Source organism: Xyrauchen texanus, chromosome 39 (genome assembly GCF_025860055.1).
Source record: "Xyrauchen texanus isolate HMW12.3.18 chromosome 39, RBS_HiC_50CHRs, whole genome shotgun sequence".
In the NCBI taxonomy this organism is placed as follows: domain Eukaryota; kingdom Metazoa; phylum Chordata; class Actinopteri; order Cypriniformes; family Catostomidae; genus Xyrauchen; species Xyrauchen texanus.
In genome coordinates, this window is record NC_068314.1 from 12,039,239 (window position 1) to 12,059,459 (window position 20,221).

A 20,221-nucleotide genomic window follows, 5' to 3' on the forward strand; every position below is an offset into this window, starting at 1 on the left:
ATCCGTTTAATCTCTCAACCACAGTGGTTGATCCAGCTTTGCCACTCAGGACAATTGAGGAGCTCATACTCAACTATTACACAAGGCTACAAATGATCATTTATAATTAAAGAGGCAAATAATAATAAGAATTTTTAAAATAATGAATTATTATTTTCTAATGGAGTGTACGTCAATATCTGTTATCGAGGTACTGAATAAAAAACAAAACACATTTTTGTTTTTGCTAATTTTAAAGAAAACTCTTAAAGATTCTACAAGGTAAACTTTGTGCACAGCTATACAGTATTTTTATTCAGTGCTGTTCAAAAGTCTTAGGCACATTAGGTGCTTCACAAAAACATTTGTCCAAAGACAAGTTATTTTATTCTGCTTAGAGTTTTAATTGGAAATATACATTTTAGACTATAGTAGTATACTCACTACCATGCATTGCATTACAGAAATAGTTCACCCAAAAAGGATAATCTTTAGTAATTCTCTCATCATTTCCTTACCTTAATGTCATGACCAAATCTTTTAGCCCCAAAAGGGACATAAAGGCAGCATTAAGGTAATAATTATGACTGTCTTCTGAAGCGATCCAATGAGAGTGAGAACAGACCAAACTTTAACTCCTTTTTCGCTATCTATCTTGACATCAGTAGTCTCCTAGCCAATCATGATTTCAAGCTAAATTACACTTCATAGTGCTTAATGCTTGCTAGAATGCTAGATGGTGCCAGGAAGTGTAATCAAACTTGAAATCTTGGAGACCTGAGCATGAAATCTAGGGCTAGGAGACTGCTTATGTCAAGATTTATATTGAAAAAGGAGTGTAAAAAGGAGTTTTTTTGTCTGTTCTAATCTACTAAACTATTAGTCTTACTCATAAAAATGTTGGCACCTTTATGCCTTGCATTGTATGGAGATAAACCGATCATATCTCTAAAATATTTTATTTGTGCTCCGTGGAAGAAAGTCGTACAAGTTTGAGACCGCTTAAGGGTGAGTAAATGAAGAGTAAATTATAATTATTGGATGAGCTATTCCTTTAAAACCATACTGAATGACTTTATGCTGTCAGAGCCTTTTTTATATGAAAATGTCATGTATCTCTTTAAGATATTTAATTCTCCTCTAAATCATTTTTAGGAGCTAAGGAAGCCACCCTCATGGACTGCACCAGATTTGCAAGTTCCTGGACATTTCTGGGGGGAATGGCCCTAGCCCTCACCCTCCGATCCAACAGGACCCAGACGTGCACAATAGGATTGAGATCCGGGCTCTTTGCTGGCTATGGCAGAACACTGACATTCCTGTCTTCAAGGAAATCATGCACAGAACCAGCAGTACGGCTGGTGGCATTGTCATGCGAGAGGGTCATGTCAGGATGAGCCTGCAGGATGGGTACCACATGAGGGAGGAGGATGTCCCTGTAATGCACAGCTTTGAGATTGCCTGCAATGACGACAAGCTCAGTCCGATGATGCTGTGACACACCACTCCAGACCATGATGGACACTCCACTTCCAAATCGATCTCGCTCCAGAGTACAGGCCTCAGTGTAACACTCATTCCTTCGACGATAAACTCGAGTCCGACCTTCACCCCTGGTGAGAGTGGTGGTGGCATAGTGGACTGAAGCACATAACTGGTAATCAGAAGGTCGCTGGTTCAATCCCCACAGCCACCACCATTGTGTCCTTGAGCAAGACACTTAATCCAGGTTGCTCCGGGGGGATTGTCCCTGTAATAAGTGCACTGTAAGTCGCTTTGGATAAAAGCATCTGCCAAATGCATAAATGTAAATGTAAATGAGACAAAACCAGGACTCATCAGTGAAGAGCACTTTTTGCCAGTCCGGTCTGGTCCAGTAAAGTGGGGTTTATGCCCACAGGTGACATTGGTGCTGGTGATGTCCGGTAAGGACCTGCCTTACAACAGGCCTACAAGCCCTCAGTCCAGCCTCTCTCAGCCTATTGCGGACAGTCTGAGCACTGATGGAGGGATTGTGCATTCCTGGTTTAACTCGGGCAGTTGTTGTTGCCATCTTGTACCTGTCCCGCAGGTGTGATATTCAGATGATCATGTGCAGGTGTTGTTACACGTTGTCTGCCACTGCGAGGACGATCAGCGGTCCTTCCTGTCTCCCTGTAACGCTGTCTTAGGCGTCTCACAGTACGGACATTGCAATTTATTGCCCTGGCCACATCTGCAGTCCTCATGCCTCCATGCAGCATGCCTAAGGCACATTCACGCAGATGAGCAGGGACTCTGGGCATCTTACTTTTGGTGTTTTTCAGAGTCAGTAGAAAGGTCTCTTTAGTGTCCTAAGTTTTTATAACTGTGACCTTAATTGTCATAGCTGTGACCTTACCATTTGTAAGCTGTTAGTGTCTTAATGACCGTTCCACAGGTGAATGTTCACTAATTGTTTATGGTTCATTGAACAAGCATGGAAAACATTGTTTAAACCCTTTACAATAAAGATCTGAAAATGTATTTGAATTTTTACAAAATTCTTTGAAATACAGTGTCCTGAAAAGGGGACGTTTCTTTTTTTACTGAGTTGTCAATGGATCTATTCTTCATTTATTTAGTTTACAATTACAGCTAAATGTATTTTGTCTTAATAACTTCTTATCGATGGGTGGCGTCGACGAGACAACAATGCACGCCTCAAAGTTGTGAAAAATAACATTTTCTTCACAAGAAAATCTAATTCACCAGAAACAAGACGAAGTACATTTTTGCATCAAGTTTGCCTCCGGACTCGGATGGAGGACACCGATAAGAAGAACCCAGTGAAAATGTGTGCTTGTGCACTTGGGTTGGTTTTTGTTGGTTGTTTACTTTTCTACAATTTGTTTTAATAATAAGATATACGTATAGTAGCCATCTGGTGGTGAGTTGGGTCAGGGGGTGGGGAAAGACTCTGGACAGACCTGGGAAGCCCAAGCGAGTAGTGCGGGTGAACTGGGAACGTTTGGAGGAGGTCCCTGTCCGCGAGATCTTCAACTCACACCTCCGGCGGAGCTTTTCAGGCATCCCTGCGGAGATTGGGGACATTGAACCGGAGTGGGCAATGTTCAAAGCTTCCATTGCCGAAGCCGCAGTGGAGAGCTGCTGCCTCAAGGTTTTAGGTGCTGCAAGGGGTGGTAACCCTCGAACACCGTGGTGGACACTGGTGGTCAGGGAAGCCGTCCGACTGAAGAAAGAGGCCTTCCGGGATTTGTTGTCCCGGAGGTCTCCGGAGGCAGTTGCAAGGTACCGACCGGCCCGAAGGGCTGCGGCCTCGGCCGTGAGGGAGGCAAAGCAGTGGGTGTGGGAAAAGTTCGGAGAAGCCATGGAGAAGGACTTTCGGTCTGCACCAAAGTGCTTCTGGGAAACCGTCCGCCACCTTAGGAGGGGGAAACGGGGAACCATCCAAGATGGGACGCTGTTGACCTCAAACGAGGAGGTTATTGAGCGGTGGAAGGAACACTTTGAAGAACTCCTAAATCCCAACACGCCCTCTATGCTAGAGGCAGAGACGGAGGCTGATGGGGATCAGATTCTATTTCCCTGGGGGAGGTCACTGAGGTAGTCAAACAACTCCGCAGTGGCAAAGCCCCGGGAATTGATGCGATCCGACCAGAAATGCTGAAAGCTTTGGATGTGGAGGGGGTGTCATGGATGACAAGCCTCTTCAACATTGCGTGGAAATCTGGGACAGTGCCTAAGGAGTGGCAGAACGGGGTGGTGGTTCCCCTCTTCAAAGAGGGGGATCAGAGAGTGTGTGCCAACTACAGGGGTATCACACTTCTCAGCCTCCCTGGTAAAGTTTACTCAAAGGTGCTAGAGAGGAGGGTTCGGCCGACTGTTGAACCTCGGATTGAAGAGGAACAATGCGGTTTTCGTCCTGGCAGTGGAACGACGGACCAGATCTTTACGCTCACAATGATCCTGGAGGGGGCCTGGGAGTATGCCCATCCGGTCTACATGTGGATCTGGAGAAGGCGTATGACCGGGTCCCACGGGAGAGACTGTGGGACGTGCTGCGGGAGTACAGGGTGGGAGGTTCCCTTCGTAGGGTGATCCAATCCCTGTACGTCCAAAGTGAGAGCTGTGTCCGGGTCTTCGGCATGAAGTCGAGTTCATTCCATGTGGGGGTTGGTCTCCGCCAAGGCTGCGCTTTGTCACCAATCCTGTTTGTGACATTCATGGACAGGATATCGAGGTGTAGTCGGGGTGGGGAAGGTGTGCGGTTCGGTGGGCTGGGGATCTCATCGCTGCTTTTTGCAGATGATGTTGTCTTCATGTCATCATCGGTCAGTGACCTTCAGCTCTCACTGGATCGCTTGGCAGATGAGTGTGAAGCAGCTGGGATGAGGATTAGCACCTCTAAATCTGAGGCCATGGTTCTCAGCAGGAAACCGATGGAGTGCGTACTCCAGGTAGGGAAGGAGGTATTGCCCCAAGTGAAGGAGTTCAAGTACCTCGGGGTCTTGTTCACGAGTGAGGGGACAATGGAGCAGGAGGTTGGCCGGAGAATCGGGGCAGCATGGGCGGTATTGCACTCGCTCTATCGCACCCTTGTCACGAAAAGAGAGCTAAGCCGAAAGGCAAAGCTCTCGATCTACCGGTCAATTTTTGCTCCTACCCTCACCTATGGTCATGAAGGCTGTGTCATGACCGAAAGAACTAGGTCACGAGTACAAATGGCCAAAATAGGCTTCCTCAGAAGGGTGGCGGGCTTCTCCCTTAGAGATAGGGTGAGGAGCTCAGTCATCCGTGAGGAGCTCGGAGTAGAGCCGCTGCTCCTTTGTGTCGAAAGGAGTCAGTTGAGGTGGTTTGGGCATCTGGGGAGGTGTTTCAGGCGCGTCCAGCTGGGAGGAGGCCTCGGGGAAGACCCAGGATTAGGTGGAGAGATTACATCTCCACACTGGCCTGGGAACGCCTCGGGGTCCCCCAGTCAGAGCTGGTTAATGTGGCTCGAGATAGGGAAGTTTGTGGCCCCCTGCTGGAGCAGCTGCCCCCGCGACCCGACTTCGGATAAGCAGTTGAAGATGGATGGATGGATGGACTTATAGTAGTGTACAATAGTGTTTTCATTATTTTTATCTTTAACAACACATAGAATAAATGGTTATATGATCTTTTTATGAAAAATTAAATATAAACATTGAAGTAATTTCTGTATCATTAATGTAATACGCATATCAAATGAACAAGTGAAATGATTAACTGTATTATGATCATTGAATTATGATTCATGTTTTTTATTAATGCAAAAATAAAATATTGAATTGCCTCTTATAAAATTATATATATAAACTATCTAAAGATTACAGAGATTATCAAATTCATAAAGCCACACAGGTGAAACCTTCATGACAAATGTCTGCGACAGCTCCCGAGTGTTCTCTGACGCATGGATTTTACGTCAGCGTCTGAAATCGCTTACTCAGTTCGTTCACTCACTGCTGAAACATAGTGCACTCACAGCTATTCACTATTTAGGAAATAGTGAATGAGTGGGTGATTTCAGACACAGCACCAGGCCATAGTATGCCTACGGGGCAGTTTACATCTTACCCCCAAACTCATGTAATGCTCCACAATTGCTTGCTATGCCACATGAAATGAGTCAACCCACATGTCTCTATGAAGTTCTGTTCCAGAGATATGATCCATCAAAGTTCTTCACAATGCAAAGTCTATGGTATTTTTTAGGGATGCACCGAAATGAAAATTCTTGGCCGAAACCGAAAACCGAAAAAGAGGAAACCAAGGCCGAAAACCGAAACACCGAAATAAATTATGCCTATTAGTACCATTGCATTTATGGCTATGACTTTGTACTAACTTTACTAAAATCAAGGCATTGCAATTGCATAAATTAATATTTTATATATTAATATTTTATTAATATATTCAAAGAATAAATCAATTACAAATTATGCAAATATTTATTTAGCACATTGCAACAATGCACAGTATAAAATAAAATTCAAACTAAAATGTTTAACTTGACCCCACTCATGTGTACATTAAATAATAATGTACAGGCCTACTGGCCTGCAGAAAGGTTTTAAAATGAAATGTTCTCTCATAAAACAAAGTGCATTTAGGTCAAGCGCATTTTACATTTTTTTCTCTGTAGGACTACAAGAAAGTGCATTCAGAACAAGTGCAACTGCTTAAAGATACAACAATATTTTATTTGTAGGCCTTCAACATAATAGTGTATCAAAACAAAGACTGCCATAGCCCATATGTTAACTGTAGAACAAATGCACCAAGAATTGCAGATGTGCAAAGTGGATAATAAATATTTAAGCACTAGACAAGCCCATTCTACTTCTTGAGGTAAAGTGGCTGGTTTTTCTTGATGAAGAGTAGCTTCTCTGCTTTATCACAGTGAAGTCTGTTCCTCTTCTCATCGAGAACATGAGCTGCTGCACTGAACAGTCTCTCGCTGTCAGTGCTTGTGCATGGAGCAGACAAGTACTTGCGTGCCATCTTTGCCAGGTCAGGAAAGCGGCCGTGATTACTTCTCCAGTAGGCAAGAGGGTTATCACTTCTGGGGATGGGGACTTCAGACAGATAACCATCTAGCTGTTGAGCTGTTGAGCTTGTCATCTGCCTGACATTTGACAAAGATTTGAGAGAGTGTATTTAAATAGGGCCAGTGCATAAATAAAATGTTTTTATCAAATTAAAAAAATATCTAGTAGAAATATGGCTACAATCTGATATAGAGTCACATATATAGTAGCCTAAGAACAGAATAGCCTACCTATTTTTATTAGTTGAGGCACTTTCTTGCAGGATTTCAGTGAACATATCAGACAACGAGGGTGCATGCCCCTCATCTGATGCAGAGAGACGAGTCTTTTTTTTTTGCGCTCTGATCTCCACCTCCTGCGCTGGGCTCTGCACCGACTCTGTCTCCACGCGGGTTCTCCGCATGCATCGCGGCCTGGATCATCTCTCGTGCGCGCTGCTTTATTTCCGCATCCAAGTAATGGTCTTTATAACGTGGATCAAGCACAGTCGCAATGAAGTGCAGAGGATCCGAATAGATCTCAGTGAAACGTGTGCTGACAGACTCTAAGAGTGTAGGCTACTTTTCATTGTTTTCACTCCGTGGTCCGTCTCAACCTCTTTGCTTAGGAGATGCTTTAGTGCTGCAATTAAAGGAATAACGTCCGCTACAGATCCATCAGAGGAGCTGATCTCTTTAGTTAGCTGCTCAAAGGGGGCAAGAAGAGAGAGAATGTTCTCTATTAAGACCCGCTGATGTGAAGTGAATGTCGCGAGGAGCTCGTGGTCTGCGCTATATGCAGCCAAGACTCGCTTTTGCGCAAAGAGGCTTTGCAACATGTAAAAAGTGCTGTTCCACCGAGTACTCACGTCTTGCTGGAACCGTTTAATTGGTGTTCCAAACTGATCTTGCATAGACTGCAAGCGGGAATAGGCCAGCTGAGAATGTTTAAAGTGGCCAACAATTCTTCTGCCTATAGCCAGTACGTCTTTTACGCTGCGTTGAGACAACACGCCCTCATTCACAGCAAGATGTAGTGTGTGGGCCATGCACCGTATTCCCTTCAGCTGGCTGTCTTCTATCGCTTTTGTCATATTTCTTGCATTGTCACTGACAATGACATGCGCTTTATATTTGTCGATATGCCAGGTGTCGAACATATTGGCGAATGCATCAGAAATGGCTGCTGCTGTATGTGACCCTCGAAACTCTTGTGAATGGAGCAGAATCTTTTGCAGCTGGAAATCAGCGAATATCCATTGTGTGGTTAGACTGAGCATACTGGTAATGCTGACGTCTGAGCTCCATATGTCTGACGTGAAACTGATTGCTGAGATATCTGCAGCTATATGCTCATGGACGTGAGTTGCAACAACATTAAACAGCTCAGGTAAACACACCTCTGAGAAATGTCGTCTGCTCGGCATGACATAACGGGGCTCAATGTGCTCGATCAGCCTACGAAATCCCACATCTTCTACGACAGAGAATGGCTGATCATCTAAGGCAATGCATTCCATAATCTTTTGTGTAATGCCCTTTGCCTTGACACCATCACTGGGAAACTTCCTTGCCTTTTCAAAAACGTCCGCCACAGACGGAGTGGGCGTGCTCGGAGGCGTTTTCCTTTTCTGTGCCGCGTTCCTCTCATATTCAGGGTAGCGATTGTAATGTTTGGATTTCAGGTGATAAATTAAACCCGACGTGGAGAAAGTCTTTGCAGATGCACCCCCTCTTGAAATTTCGGCATTACATGTTTTGCAAATCGCTGTCCGTGGGTCTTTCTCAGATATACTGAAATACGTCCACACCGCAGACAACCACGTGCAGGTCGCGGTGTCTGTTTGCGTCATCACAACATTTCGGCCGTATTGTTTCGGTGATAAAAGTATTTCGGCCGAAAACCGAAAATGCACTTTTGGGCCAGTTTCGGCCGAAAATTTTCGGTGGCCGAATATTCGGTGCATCCCTATTATTTTTCGGGCTTTGCAAGCACCACTAATAAAAGAAGAATTATAAGTATGTGAGATTACAATAGTGATGCTTTCTCCGCAAACAACACTAAATATGAGAATGCAATGCACTCAACCTTCCATTTTCAATATGATGAATAAACCAGAAGTAATAATATCCACCTTTATTATTATCTCCTTGACTGATTTGATAAGACTCCTTAATAAGACTTAAAACATTCAAGACTTTTTTTTACACAAAGTTGTGTCCGCTATGCGATATTACCATTAATTTCCGATTTCCTAAATTAAAAATGTATATTTTTAATATAAATGTTATGTGACAACAATATAACAAACTACTGTTTGAAATGTTTATTGCATCATACTGTTTCACATACTATTAAAAAGAGCATTGCTCTGTGTATACAGCACAGTACACAGTACTAAACGCTAGTACTGAATTCTGAATACAAAATCACTAATCTAATCTAATCTGCCATTGTCTGCCCATTCACAGTCATAAATGAAAATAACCTTATGTGTTTTTAAACATAACCCCACAAGTTACATCACACTCCAGATGTCAGCTGACTTAATTTATATTTAGTGCATGAATGAGTGTATTTGTGACCCTGTCTACCTTTAGTGCTCATTCCTCTGAGGTCAGTGACCTTCATCAACATTCGTGGGAACATGTGAGGTTTGTTGGGGCGTCTTCGGCGAGCGTATATCTTTAAGGCCTCTAGCAGAGGCTCCTGCAGCTGATCCACTTTATGAGGTTCCTCCAGGTCCATACGGTCTACTCATTTAATCAATCACAGAGAGTCATGTCACGTCAGATTAACACACTCAAAGTCACATTTAGTCATCTGGTTCTTTTTTTAATTCAGTGTATATTAAACTAATGAATAAATGAGAGACTGCAGTACCTCCGCAGATGAGGCAGATGGCGCTAAGGAGCCCCGTCTCTGTATCATCCATCTCCAGAGGCAGAAGCTGCCCAGCAAAAGCAAAGACCAGGTCTGTCAGTGGACCAAACCCAGCGTTGTGCATCTGTGTTCTGTTGAGGGTCAGGCCGTCTGAGAAGGTCATAGTGTCCTGCTCTGGAGTGTAGCGTGTACAAATCCGCAACATCTGCAGGAATGATAAAAATAAGCATGACTTGACAGCATTATGAGAAGATGAAAGAATTATTACTGTACATAATATAAAGTTCAGTTTACAGAATATACAGTATATATATATATAGTAAGAAGGTAAGGAAATACATGTAAAATGTCAAATTGAAAGATTGAACTAACACTAACACTTTATTGTTTATCTTTTACCATTTAAAGTTAACATTATTTGAGTGATTTTGATTGTATTTACTAGTATATCGAGGCAGGCAGATTTCAGTAAGGTGATCTGGTCTGCAATGGTGAGTGAGGTAAAACCAGGCAGGCGCTTTGCAAACTCCACAATCTTTATAATGCACTTGGTAGAGAGCTCACTGAACTTATCCCACAATCCAAGATCCAGCTGAACCCTGTGATCTGCACTGGAATTCTGAAGCAGAGAGTAAAACAGTAGGTAAATCAGCAACACCTTGTGCACAGTTCCCCCTTAAATTTAAAGAAAATTAAAGATGTCTTAAAGTCTTTGTTCACACTGCAGGGATAATATATATTTTCCCTCATATCCAATTTATTAGACTGTCTGTTCAAACTGCAGGTTTTATGCAGTCAGATCATATTTGTTTCTGTTCAGATTTCAGTCCCTTTGCTAGCACATCGACATTAGCTGTCATATTAATAATGCAAATTTGCACATGTTCGCCATACATGAGATTTTAGCAATGGATGTTTTGACATTGATTATGTTTTTCATGAGACCAGTACACAAATATAAACACATTCATATTTGTGCTATCATCTTGCAGTGCACAGATGTTCATTTGGCAGATGTCCGAGTTTATCTTCGCAGTATATAAATTCTAACTTGTGACGGAACGACACACCCCATCCGTGGATCATCATCACCCCACCTATTCAGAGGGCCGTTCTTCAGCCAGGCCCACATCTGGAGTGGGCAGAAGAGAGGTCACTACCTGCTGGTGTCTTTATAGGTCCAGGAATGGAGCAGGGAGGGTCTGGTGTGAATTAGATGCATTGCCAGATCCACACCCCGGACAGCCTGTGCAAATTAAATGTGACAGCGGGGATTGGAGCACGAGTTTTGGCCGACAGGCAGGATGCCGCGCTGCTATTCCCCTCAAGCACTGAGGCCCAGGGAAGCTGATCCGCTCAAGAAGAGCCACCCATTAGCACCAGGACCTTACCCTCTATGCACTAGCCTACCTGCACATAGCCCCATGCACCACAAGGATGTTGTTATCATTTTAAATAAATGCCTTTCTGAGGTCTGATGCCACACCCACTGTTTCTGTCTCTTGCTCACCCGCGACAGTGGTTGAGAATGCGGGCACCTAATGTAAGTCATCAACGATGTCATGGGCTCTCCCGCTTGCCGGCCACCTGAGAAATCCAGATGGGGTGGGAGTATTCACGGGGATGGCCTCCAGACCACCTAAGGGAAAGTTTTGCATCTATATTTGCAGATTTACCCTGCGGTTGGTTGAGGCTGTTATCTTTAACCCATGTTTCTCTGTACCTATCCTGGTGCAAGCAAGAGAGCTGTCATCACCACTGTCTTTAAAACTTGAGTGCGCCTCTCCTCAGGAGACCAGTCTCTACCCACTGGCGTCTTCGTAGTTCCGGGAATGAAGTGGGAAGTGAACAAAAATTAAACAAAAAAATAGGTCAATAAGAAAACAATACCCATAAAATTGCACATCATTAAGACAGTTCATGAGAAACAACTTTATACAAGACCTGCAAAAAATGATGAGAACAATATATCTAACAGTTTTGGTGATTCTAGGTGAAAATGGGGGTGCTATAGAGGCGCCGTTACATGCCCAATATAAAGGGGGTGCTACAGAGCCCGCCTACATGCCCATGTGTGAACTTTTGCCCGGTCCTAAGGGCTGACGAATCTGATGTGTGTGCAATATGTCATGAAATTTAAAGCATCCCAAGTGCCACAAAAGGACCAAAATATAGGAAGAAAGGAATAATAACAATTAATTGGTTGCCATGGCAACATTATTTAAGATATCAAAATATCCCTTTACAACTTTGCATCAGCAGTGTCTTGAAATTATTCAAAATAATTTTGAAGAAATTCACGTAAACACAAGAGGGCAATTTCAAAGTTAAAATTGCCTTACTTCCTGCTTTTAGTTTGTGGTACTCTGCCCGTACTATATATGTAGCAAGTTTGGTGACCGTAGAAGAAACTGACCCCACCACTTTTGTCAAAATGTGGCACTACAGAGCTCCCCAGCCATGCCCATGTGTTAACCTTTGCCCAGGCCTAATGGCTGACAACTCTGATGTGTGTGCCAAATATCATGAAAATTCAAGCATGCCAAGTACCTGAAAATCATGTGAATATACATAAAAAGGAATAATACATTTTAATGTGTTGCAATGGCAACAGTATTTAAGATTTCAAGAATCCCTTCAGAATTTTAAATCTGCACTGTCTTGACATTATTCTAAAAATGTTTTATGCAATTCAGGTAAACATTAAAGGGATATTTCAAAGTCTGTTAAAAGGGCTACACTTCCTTCCGCCAGTTGGTGGCACTACGACCATGACCCACAGTAGATACATCAATGTGATCAGCTGTCAACGCCAAACATACGGGTCAGTATTTATGTATATCACACTACATAATCTTTTTGTTAATTTATCATGTCACCATGGAGACACCGTTTGAGACATCAAAAATCCATTCACAATTCTGTAGATCAGATGCTCTCAATCTACTCTGAACTCCAAACAAAAAAATAATTTCTATCAAGGCAGTGATCCTTAGAGAAAGTTAGAGGTATAAAGCCAGAGCCTTTCCATGGATTTGTTACTGGGGTTGCAAGAACAGGAAAGTCACATTTAATCAGAGCTATTCATTATGAAGCGACCAGATTATTGTTCCAAATTGCAACTGAAACAGAGAAAGTTTCTGTTATATTGACAGCACCTACTGGAATTGCTGCTTTCAACTTGGGTGCCAAGACCATCCATAGTACATTTACAATCAGGATAGATGTAAAATTGCCTTACACACAATGCGTGTGGTATTTAGTGACTTGCATATACTGATTATAGATAATATTTCCACAGCCTACTAACCTATGTCCATGGTAGGCTTAGACAAATAAAACAGACAGGTGACCACTCTCCATTTGGTAAAGTTAGTATAATTGCTGTGGGAGATATTTTCCAATTGCCACATGTGAGAGGAAAACTAATTGTATTTTCCATTGAATTTGTGGAACAGCACATTTGCACTGTCAGAATTAACAATCATTGTTAGACAAAAAGACTCTTTTGTGGAAATATTGAATAGATTGCGTACACTTAGCAAGAGTTCCCCGCTATCACTTAATGACTGAAATATGCTCAAAAGTAGGGAAACTGGGTAAACCTCTTCCGCTTTACACAAGGGGGCGTGGATGCGCCATAAGATCCAACAGCAGTGCTTCTTACCAGTAGAGGTGAGTGGAACAGTGGTGAACCCAGCTTGCTGTTGCACAACCGCTCGGCTCTGAAGAAAAAATCTGACTGACAGATGCACGCCCACTTCCCATTATACCCGTATGTCCGGGGGCGGGATATGCAAATTCTGTCTGCCTATTTCTCATTGGCCTTTTCTCAAGTTCAGAGGTACGCGAGGCTCCCTAGGAAGACCCCTTTTGTCACTTAATTCGGCACAACGTCGAGTGAGTGACAGAAGGGGAACAGTGTTACTCCGTTTTCTGCTATACAAGTTAAGGGGAAACTTTTAAATATTACATTTTGTAAATGCAATGACTGGAACTGTTTGGTTGAAGGGGGTACCAAACTGCGAATCCTAAATAAAATAGTTTGGTGAATACATATTTACACATTAGCATTTACTCAGCTGGCAAGGTGTGGAAGTAGCTACGTGGTTTGCTAGTTAGCTATAAGCTCGCTGTCATGGAGAGTAAAAGATGGACTTGATGTACTTTCTAGCATTCCATCTCCCCAACTAGGTAACAACGTAGCATGAAATCAACACTCAACAGACACAATCCACCACTGCACCATTGTCTGCTGAGCTGCAAAAAGATGCTCTGCTTACCTTTCAATCTGCTTCGTTACTGACTGCACTGAAAAACTATAGCTGGCGAACAAAGCAGACAGATGAGATAAACATGAGTGACATGGTTGTCAGGGACAGGGTTAATGTTATATTAGTTATATTAAAATGGGAAAATGATGGAGTCATTGTTTATTAACTTATGTATTTCACAAACTAGTAAGCAGCTTAAAGAGAAGACATGCTTAACTCTGCACCGCTTAACTCCACTCTGTCTGCAGAACCACCTTCAGCTCAGATCTGTAAACAGTGGAGACGGAGCACGCTCTGCTGGACAAACTATGTTATGACACAAATTTTAGCATTGTTTTCGGCATTTTATGTTCTGAAAAAAGGTTTTCATATCTGCGCATAACGGTAAACACATATGCCGATACTGATATAACCGTGAAAGGCTAATGGAGTTGGAGTGCGCTAGAAGTGTGGTTGATAAATCAGTCGGGCACTAGAATACAGAATATGCCTCATAATTGCTATGTTGGTGTAATCAGGAATGGCCCATTGGTAACCATGCACAATTTGAACCTGATCAGACCAAGCACGCCCAAGTTATACCAACTTCCAGCCCTAATGGTTAACAACTCTGATGTGTGTGCCAAATGTCATGTAAATATAAGCATTCCAAGTGACTCAAAACACCTAATATATAAAGAAAGGAATCATAACATTCAATCTGTTGCCATGGCAACATTATAAAAGATATAAATAAATCCTTACCAATTTCAAATCAGCATTAAATGACATTATTTTAAACAAGTTTGAAGCAATTCAGGTAAAAATGGGAGTGCTATTCCAAAGTCTGTAAAAAGTGCCACACTTCTTGCTGCTAGTTGGTGGCACTATGACAGTGACCCACAATAGCCTATCTAAGAGAATCTAAGATTTTTTTTTATATAAAAACTGATTAATTTGACATCTTTGCCATAATTTAATCATATTATTTATTGAAAAAAAAATATGTAGATCTAAAGATTATATTGTAATTAAGTTATTTACCATATTTACTTATTCATAAAAAAGCTTTAATGTAAATTAACAAATGTAATTCATGGCATTAGGTGTTAAGATAGTCTAAGTAGATTTTAAAATGAGCACATAAGTCATTTAGGCTTACAAATTTGTGGCAATTCTGTTGATGCATTTTTTTTCCTCTGTTCATTGTCAAAATAAATGAAGTACATTAACATTGAGTCTGCATTATTATGCATACGCACAACTGTTTAAGTTGCCTCTAAATTCATGTTGGACAAATGAGGACATAAATTAGGTTAGAATACTGCATTTTCACCCATATAATAATTATTCAAAGCATAAATTACCAACTGGTTACCAACAAGCAACTATTTGTAATGGTTCTGGCATTTGTGCCGGCTTATAGTGTTGTTTGTTTTTCTCTCTCCCTCAGGTCTCACAGGTGGAGCCAGCACGCGATTAGCGTTTTCATGGGAATCAATCTCGGGGAGATGCTGATCACAGCAATAATTTACTCACCCGTTACATCTGCTTCACACTGATTGCACTATCTACTTATTCCTTGTGTGTCAACTCATTATTTGCCCATTTATTGTTCACTGTCATGTTAACTGTGCTGTCTTGTGTAGTTGGAGCATGCTCGTGTGTTTGTCGGTTGCCCCTCTGTAGAGTTGTGGTTATCTTCTTTGCCTAGTTCATGTGGAGGAAGATTCCTCTTCCTCTGCCCACATCTTGGGGACGATATCATCTGGGCTTTGCCTCACAACACACCAGCTTCAACTCTCTTCGGATTGTTCCTGACTTCCACAAAGCAAACACTTATCATACGAACACACCCTTCACTAGCCCAACTATTTGTCATGGTTCTGGCTCACTAGATTTCAGCCATCTGCAGCTGGTGCCAGATACGCCTTATCTTGACATTGAGAACTTTTTTGATAAAACCATTGAACTGTCATCTCTGCTTTTGGGTCCTTTGCCCCCCTGTGACACTATTGATCCACAACATCATCATGACGGACTGGTACCTGTCACGATCCCCTGTTGTCTGCCCTGTGTTTATCCCCTGTCATCTGTTCTGGACTACACTTCCCATAATTCCCTGCCCTCATCACAGCCAATGCACTTCATTGTTCTCACCTGTGTGTCATTAGTCTTTTTGTATTTAAGCCCTGTTGTTTGTTCAGTCTTGGTTGGTTGTTAAATGTAATGGTTGTCCTTGACTGTGGTCCTGCTTTGCTCTCCGTGGATATTTCTCGTGTTTATATTTTCAGTTTTCCCATCGTGGTTGTTTGCTTTGTTCCTCTCTGTTTATTTTCATCATTGTTCAATAAACCTACGTGTAGATCCAAACTCCCCGTCTGCCTCCGCCTTCTTGCCATAACAGAACAACCAACCACAAAATGGATCTAGCAGTTCACCAGGCGAACTACAGGCTTCTCTGCCTCAAGCAGGAGGACCACCCAGTGGAGGATCACAGTCGGGAGTTTCTGGAGCTGGCAAATGTGGCGGACTTCCCCGAGTACTCCTTGGTGGCATTCTTCAGGGGAAACCTCAACGACTCATTAAGGGACTTGTTGCCACTGGCGACCCCTCGTTGGGCGCTCCTAGACTTCGTGGAGGAGACACTGTGAGTTAGCGGCTCACCGTTCACCATAGGTGTTGAGGAAGAGGACTTCACCTCTCCTCCCACGGTGGTCACCCCCCAGCCTTCCATGGCTCGTCCCTCCGCGCCTGCCAAGGCCAACGAGCCAATGCCCACGCCTGCCACGGCCAACGCGCTGGACGTCATGTCCGTTCCAGAGCCAGCATTGCCAGCCTCTTTCATCCCAGCCAGCGTTGCCAGCCTCATCCGCCCCAGAACCAGCATGCTCAGCCTCGTCCGTCCGGAGGAGGAGAAGAGGAAAGGCTTCTGCTCTCCAGCCTCCGCCTTCCATGTCCCCGTCCACAGAACCTCCCATGGCTTTGCCTTCGACGTTCAATGAGCCAGCGCCTGCAGCCCCGACCGTCAGTGAGCCAGCGCCTGCAGCCCCGACCTTCAGTGAGCCAGCGCCTGCAGCCCCGACCGTCAGTGAGCCAGCGCCTGCAGCCCCGACCGTCAGTGAGCCAGCGCCTGCAGCCCCGACCGTCAGTGAGCCAGCGCCTGCAGCCCCAACCGTCAGTGAGCCAGCGCCTGCAGCCTCGACCGTCAGTGAGCCAGCGCCTGAAGCCTCGACCGTCCCAGAGCCAGCGCCTCTCGAGCCTCCCAGGGCTCCGCCTCCACAGCCTTCCACGGCTTCAACTCCACAGCCTTCCACGGCTTCAACTCCACAGCCTTCCACGACTTCGTTTCCAGAGACTTCCACGTCTCCGCTTTCTACAGCTCCGCCTGGTCCTGCCTTGCTCTCCGTGGATGTTTCTTGTGTTTATATTTTGTGTTCCCCTCGTGGATGTTTTATTTGTTCCCTGTGTAGTTTTGTTATTTTGAGTTATCCTGTTCACCTTTTGTTATTCCATTAAATCAACTGCATGTAGATCCTCACTCCTTGTTTGCCCTTGTCTGATTCCTAACAGGTACCATTAAAAAGTTATGTTGAGGCAACGAATACAGGAATCACTTTTTCAGTTGTAACAACATACAACAAAATCAGTTAAATTAACACAACTAGGTCATCAAATTACGGTGTAGTTTTGCTAGCTGGAATTACAAAATGGCTGAATTTGCTAATGCTTTTCTCAAATTTTGCAATGCAATTTGCTGCATTTTGGGGGATTTTTGCAGTTAAAACTCACAATTGATCATTATATACCTCTGTAATTCTGGTAATTACATTTTAAATGCAATTACATGTAAATATTTTAGTGCATAATAACTGAATATGTAGTTAGCAACAACAAAAAACAAAATGCACACAAAAATAGCATACATTTAGAACATTAATTATTTTTGTATTATAATTTTCTAAGTAATTTAAAATAGACATACAATAAATCTGTAAGATAAAAGCACAAATGAGGATTCAATAATTAGACCTGTTGCCATTATTATATTGTCTGATATTTAAATCTGGTATATGGCCATATACAGCCGTGGCCTGTGCATAAGTCTAGGCCTTCAGTGTGATTCATAATATTAAGAAAACAGTTTCACAATGAATAAGACGCCGTAGTTTCAGCTGACTCGTCAGAAATATCTTGCGCTCTTCACTTTCAATTTACTTATATCACTTATAGCGTGATTGCGTCCATGGCCTTGACTGGGACATATCCTAAAGACCACACCCACAAGAACAAATAAATAAATCTGATTGGCTGATGAATCTAACAATCTTTCTTTAGATGCCTATTCACTTACATTGTTGAGGGATCCTGTGGAATTCTGAGGAATGCAGGCATTCTGTGTCGGCAATACATGCCTGGAGTTCGGTACGGCATACTCCCATGTGGTCTTGAGACCCCAACCGGGCTATGTGCCCAAGGTTCCCATTACTCCTTTTAGTAACCAGGTGGTGATTTTACTATAGTATTGTAACCATGACAAAAACTATGTTAATTTTGTGGTTACTATGATTTTACTACAAATACCATTTACTGTTGTAAAACAATAGTAATTTGTAGAGAGTTCAAATCTCTTGGAAGTCTCTGTTACCAAATAGAATATATTTATTTTGGGTTTGGCAGTAATATTTATTTTTCTGTAAATAAACAAATACCGAACCATACCGAAACAGTGTCCCTTAAACCATGGTACAAAACAAATTTGAAGCATTACACCTCTGCTATCTATCTATCTATCTATCTATCTGTCTGTCTGTCTGTCTGTCTGTCTGTCTGTCTGTCTGTCTGTCTGTCTATATTGTTGCAAGCAGGGCATGGCCGAGCAGTATCAGGGCAGAACGAGGCCGGAAAGATAACACACAACCACAGTATATCAAACAAAACAAAATTACAATTAAAAATTAATATATATAAATTTTTAATTGTTATTTTTTTTTGTTTTATTGATAACTGATTAATTTTTTATATAATTTAATATAAATATTAATTAAAAAAATATGTAGATCTGAAGATTAGATTGTAATTAAGTAATTTACCATTTTTATATATCCCTAAAATTGCTTTAAATTAACTAATTTAATTCAATGTATTAAGTATTAAGTTGGTCTAGGTAGAGTTTAATGAGCACAGAAGTAATTTACCCATATTGATTTTAGTCCCAAAAAGGAAAAAAAATTATAATGCAGCCAAGGACAAATTATGAGAAACAGGAAGATTAGTTCACCTCTGGAATCTGTATACGGCTGTCACATGACAAAAGAACGAATGACTCTGACCAGAAGACTCGAGAGGTGAACTAATCATTTATGTTTCCTGTACAGCGCTGTTAGCGCTGTGACCACGCCCCCGCTGCCACATACCCCCACCGCCCGACTCAGGCCGGGGCGTCATCTGGCCTGCCTACCACTCCCCCCCCCATTTCTGGAGAGGAAGTCAGCGGCAGCCATCTGCACCCCCGGTCTGTGGACCACCTTGAACTTAAAAGGCTGGAGTGCCAGATACCAACGGGTGATCCGGGCGTTAGTATCTTTCATGCGGTGGAGCCACTGCAGTGGGGCATGATCCGAGCAGAGGGTGAAGGCCCGCCCCAGCAGGTAGTATCGGAGCGTGAGGACCGCCCACTTGATGGCCAGACCTTCTCTACGGTGCTGTACTTGGTCTCCCTCAAGGAGAGCTTCCGGCTAATGTACAGCACCGGGCGCTCCTCTCCCTCCACCACCTGCGAGAGTACGGCCCCCAGCCCTCTGTCTGAAGCGTCCTTCTGTAATACAAAAGGGAGAGAGAAGTCAGGTGCATGCAAAAGCGGCCCCCCACAAAGTGCAGCTTTAATCTGTGTAAATGCCTGTTGGCACTGCTCCGACCATTGGACCGGATCTGGAGCCCCCTTTTTAGTGAGGTCAGTCAGCGGGCTGGTGACATCCGAATAATTAGGCACGTCTGTAATAGCCAGCCAGCCCCAGGAACTGCCTCACCCCCTTTTTGGTCTTGGGTCTAGGGCAAGTCGCAATCGCCGCGGTCTTGTCAATTTGGGGACGCACCTGGCCATGTCCCAAGTGGAACCCCAGATACCGTACCTCCACACGCCCAACAGCACACTTTTTCGGGTTTGCCGTGAGCCCCGCCCGCCACAGCGACCTCAGGACGGCCCTCAGATGTTGCATGTGCCGCTGCCAATCATTGCTATAAATAATGATATCGTCTAGATAGGCAGTGGCGTAAGCAGTGTGAAACGGTCAAAGGAAGGGACAGAAGCAGGCGTCAGCTTAAGGGGTAAGCTTTCTTTTTAATCTTAATTTATACATGTAACACAAGTATTCTTGGCCTTGTTGTCGGGCTCTCTCTCTCGATGCTCTGTGGCTGCTGGCTTTTATCCACTCTCCTCACGCTACTGCAATTAGACACAGGTGTTAGGCTTAATTTAGCTCAGGTGTAAGCGCCCTTACCGCTTTTCTCTCCCGGACGGGCGCTTGACCACGCCCCCGCTGCCACAGGCGCCTATGCGGTTTTCACGTAGTA

At 43.3% G+C, this 20,221-nt stretch overlaps 1 protein-coding gene across 1 annotated transcript in view; it reads right to left on the reverse strand.

The window, feature by feature from the left end:
• rargb (retinoic acid receptor, gamma b) overlaps positions 1–20,221 on the reverse strand; it is a 101,535-nt gene that overhangs the window by 4,895 nt on the left and 76,419 nt on the right. The window contains exons 5-7 of the mRNA XM_052111012.1: positions 9,838–10,014; positions 9,396–9,600; positions 9,107–9,265 (exon numbers count right to left, since the gene is read on the reverse strand). Of these exons, the coding sequence (XP_051966972.1) occupies positions 9,107–9,265; positions 9,396–9,600; positions 9,838–10,014 (541 nt within the window). The remainder of the gene's footprint in view (positions 1–9,106; positions 9,266–9,395; positions 9,601–9,837; positions 10,015–20,221) is intronic.